This window comes from Octodon degus, unplaced genomic scaffold (assembly GCF_000260255.1).
Source record: "Octodon degus isolate 3935 unplaced genomic scaffold, OctDeg1.0 scaffold00216, whole genome shotgun sequence".
NCBI lineage: Eukaryota > Metazoa > Chordata > Mammalia > Rodentia > Octodontidae > Octodon > Octodon degus.
The window spans coordinates 3751673-3755582 of record NW_004524792.1 but is presented as its reverse complement, the minus strand read 5'-3'; the positions used below and the strand labels follow the sequence as shown (position 1 = coordinate 3755582).

Here is a 3910-nt window from a genome sequence, read left to right as displayed (position 1 = left end):
CACACACACACACACACACACACACACACACACACAAATAAATAAAATTAAAAAAAATGAATAGAATTATGATGCCACATGCCACCTGGAAACATCATGGGAAATGCACTATACCAGACACAAGAGGGCAAGAGTATAGAATCCACTGGTAGGAAATGTGTAGACTATGGAAGTGCAGAGACAGAACACAGATTGGAAGACAGCAGCAGCGGAGTGGCGGGGGGAAGATTAGGGAGACACGACATCATTAACAGGCACAGAGTTTCTACTGAATGTGACAGAAAAGTTTGTAGAGAGTAGCGTGAGTCCATGTTATTATGAATGTAATTAATGCCACCAAATTATGAGGTAAAAATTATGATAAATTATATATATATATATATATATATATATATAATCATATGACAGATATCTCCAAATTTTTTTTGTAAAAAGAAAAGCTACACATAGAACTACAGATACACATACAACTACACAAACTTACTAGCACATATTGCCTATTGGCATACAGCACAAAAGTAGCTCCAGGCAAATATCAGAACAATAAGAACATTGAAAGCTTTTCAGAATGAATTCATCCTAGGCAAACTAACTGGCACTTGGCACTTGGCACACTACTGAGGACTCAGCAGACAGGACAACAAGCTGCCACCTGTCTTGCACAGCATACTTACGGGGTGCCTCAGGGTACAGAGTTCATAGAGAATGCAGCCCAAGGACCAGATGTCACTGGAAGCATGAAGAAACAATAGAACAGTAGGTTAGGAGTTCTACCAAAACACGTGCGTTTTTCTCAGAACAAAAAAACTAAAACTTATCCTACCAGTAATAAAAAGTTTTCACAAACAATTCCTACATATTGAAACACACAGTGATTTTGTCCTAACATGTTGGTACCAAGAGTAATATTCACAGATTCGCCATTCCCACACCCAGCCCTCCAAATCAAGGTGATCTGGGATCACGTCAACTGCATTCTGGAACTCAGTAGCAAGAGAGCACAAATCCATGGACTTCGATGCTTGTAGCTGGAAGGACTCTGGAGGCAGCCAGGGACCTCCCTGGGCCGCTGCAGGCGCACAAAGCACCGGTACTGCAGGCGACTCTGGTCAGGAAGCTTTCTACCTCACTAGGGCCACTCCCTGCTCTACAAGCTGTGAACACAGTTACACAGCTACTGGCAACTCTCTTAATCCCTATGTTTGAGGACAAGACTATTTATTCTCCCACAGAACAGCTCTTCCAACTCAGTTGTACAGTTACATTATACTCTCCTCCTCCAAAAATCTTTTATTGATTTATTTATTTGGTACAGGGCCTCACTATGCAGCTTAGACTGGCTGTGATCCTTGTGCCTCAGCCTCCCCAGCACTTGGATTACAGGCATGCACCACCATGCCTGGTTTCTGTGGCCCATATAGATGAGGCATCAGGGATTGAACCCAGGTCCTTTCACTTGCCAGGCAGAGGCTTAGACCACTGAGCTATCTCCCCAGCCCTACTCTGCTTCTTCATACTAAGCACTTGTGGTTTCCTCCATTGATTTTACTACCTAATTGTTGTCTCAGACATTTTCTCAATCATACTCCTTACAACTAATTTTTAAAATTAACTCTTTTCGAGATCCAGTCCTAGCCCAGGTCCCAGTGAGTGTGCAGGAGAGCTTCCTGCTACCCTGTGCCAGTGGGACCTGCTGGTCCAAGAACAGGCGCAGTGTGGGTGAGACCCTCTTCCACCCTCTTGGGACCCCCACCACCACTCCACAGCACCTCCCCCACCCTGCCCACCAAGCGAGAATTTCTGCCGCGTTCTGGGGACACCCAGATCCAGTCCTAGCCCAGGCCTGGTGAGTATGTGGGAAAGCTTCCAACAACCCTGCACCACCGGGACCTGCAGGTCCCAGCCCAGGCGCAGCATGGGTGAGACCCTCTTCCACCCCCTTGGAATCTCCCACCACTCTGAAGCACCCACCCACCCCGCCCGCCCAGTGAGAATTTCTGCCGCTTGCTGGGGACCACCAGATCCAGCCCTAACCCAGGCTTGGTGAGTGTGTGGGAGAGCTTCCTCTTCCCCCTATTCCACCTTATCCCATCCAGACTCAGCTCAGGCCTTGCATACAGGCCTGGGGTGAAACCCTTCAGCTGCAATCCCTGCAGAGAAAGTAGGGGACAAAGCCACCCAGTTAGTCCAGGAGCAGAACATCTTGCCAGATGAGGACAACAGGATCACTCCCAAGGGCAGCAGCAGGAAGGAGCTGAGCACAGCAGCCAGACCCAAGCCAGGCACAGCAAGATAAATCCAAACTTTGTACATCTGCACCTGAATTTCAGTAGATGCTAAGGCTATAACTACCAAAGCTCTACAACAAAGGTCGGAAGACAGTGCTACACAAAACGACAATGAGAAGGAGCAAAATGCAATCTCAGAACCCAAGCCCACCCATAGCAAGTGCAGAGGACACTAACACAGAACAAATTGGGAACCACACAGCTGAAATCAATGAATGAACTGCTTCTGAAATGAAGAAACAACTGCAGAAAGGTATAGAGGAACTCAGATTGGAAATGAAAAAATAAATCCCTGAATTAATAGCATCTGCAGTAAAGAATTAAATGCAGAAACATATGTAGGAAACCCAATGCCCACCCAGAACAAGTGCAGAGGACACTAGTTTAGCTGAAATGTATGAATTAATAGCGTCGATAGTAAATAAGGAATAGCAGAAAGTCATAGAGGAACTCAGAGCAGAATTCTTTTCTGAAATAAAAAAAAGAATTCTCTGAACTCATAGCATCTCAAGTAAAGAATTAACTACAGAAACACAGGAAGGAAACCCAATCTGAAGAAAACACTGCAGTAAAAGAATAAATACCTGCTTCTAAAGAAGACATTGATAAAAAAAAATAGAAGAGATTAGAAAAATGATGGATTCCTTGAATGAGTGATACAGAAAAGAAACAGATCACATGAAACAGAGTCAAAGAGATATAGAGGAATTTAAAATCTCAATCACAAGCTTGCAAAACCATTCAAGTGAAAGTGAAGATAGAGTTTCAGATCTTGAAGATGCTGGTGCAGCTAGTGAAAAGGTAAGAAAGGATCTCTTAAGAACAACTAGGATGCAGGAAAAAAAAAAAAAAACCATCACCTGCAAGACGATGCAAAGAGGAACAATGTGAGACTTATTGGCATCAATGAGAAAGAAGGAGTCAATACAAATGACAATTAAAAAAATATGGGCAGAAGTAATAGCAGAAACCTTCCCAAATATGAGGAAACAATCTGCCTTTTAGGTAACTGAAGCACAGAGAACGCCAAGTAACCTCAACCCAATGAAAAACACACCGAGACATATAATAGTCAAGATCCCAGAAATTCAGCACAAGAATAATATATTGAAAGCCACTAGAGAAAAAAAGCAGATCACATTCAAAGGAAAACCCATTAGAACTATGGCCGACTTCTCATCACAAACCATGAAGGCAAGAAGAGCATGGAGCAGAGTACTTCAAGTCCTCTATGAAAACAATTTCCAACCCAGACTACTATACCCTGCAAAACTCTCCTTCAAGTTTGATGGAGAAGTGAAATACTTCCATGACAAAGCACAACTAAAGAATTTCATGATGAAAAAGCCAACCCTAAAAGGCTACTGAAAGATGTTCTAGAGAGGGACCAAAATGATCAGAACTCCACAAATGAAATCAGAAGCAACCAACTAAATAAGGCAAACAATTAAACATAGGAGAAAAAGGAATAAATGACAACTGGTAAATAACATGTCAATTGTAAGTCAATACATCTCAATTATAACCATCAATGTAAATGGACTCAATTCACCAATTAAGAGAAATAGACTGGCACAGTGGATTAGGAAACAAAATCCAACAATATGCTGTATACAAGAAAC

At 42.9% G+C, this 3910-nt stretch overlaps 1 protein-coding gene across 4 annotated transcripts in view; it reads right to left on the bottom strand.

Moving 5' to 3' along the window:
• Positions 1 to 3910, bottom strand: part of Nek3 (NIMA related kinase 3) — a 42076-nt gene that overhangs the window by 18065 nt on the left and 20101 nt on the right. For all 4 annotated transcript variants that reach the window (XM_023705292.1, XM_023705291.1, XM_023705293.1 and 1 more), the window contains exon 8: positions 675 to 729. In XM_023705292.1, the coding sequence (XP_023561060.1) occupies positions 675 to 729 (55 nt within the window). The remainder of the gene's footprint in view (positions 1 to 674; positions 730 to 3910) is intronic.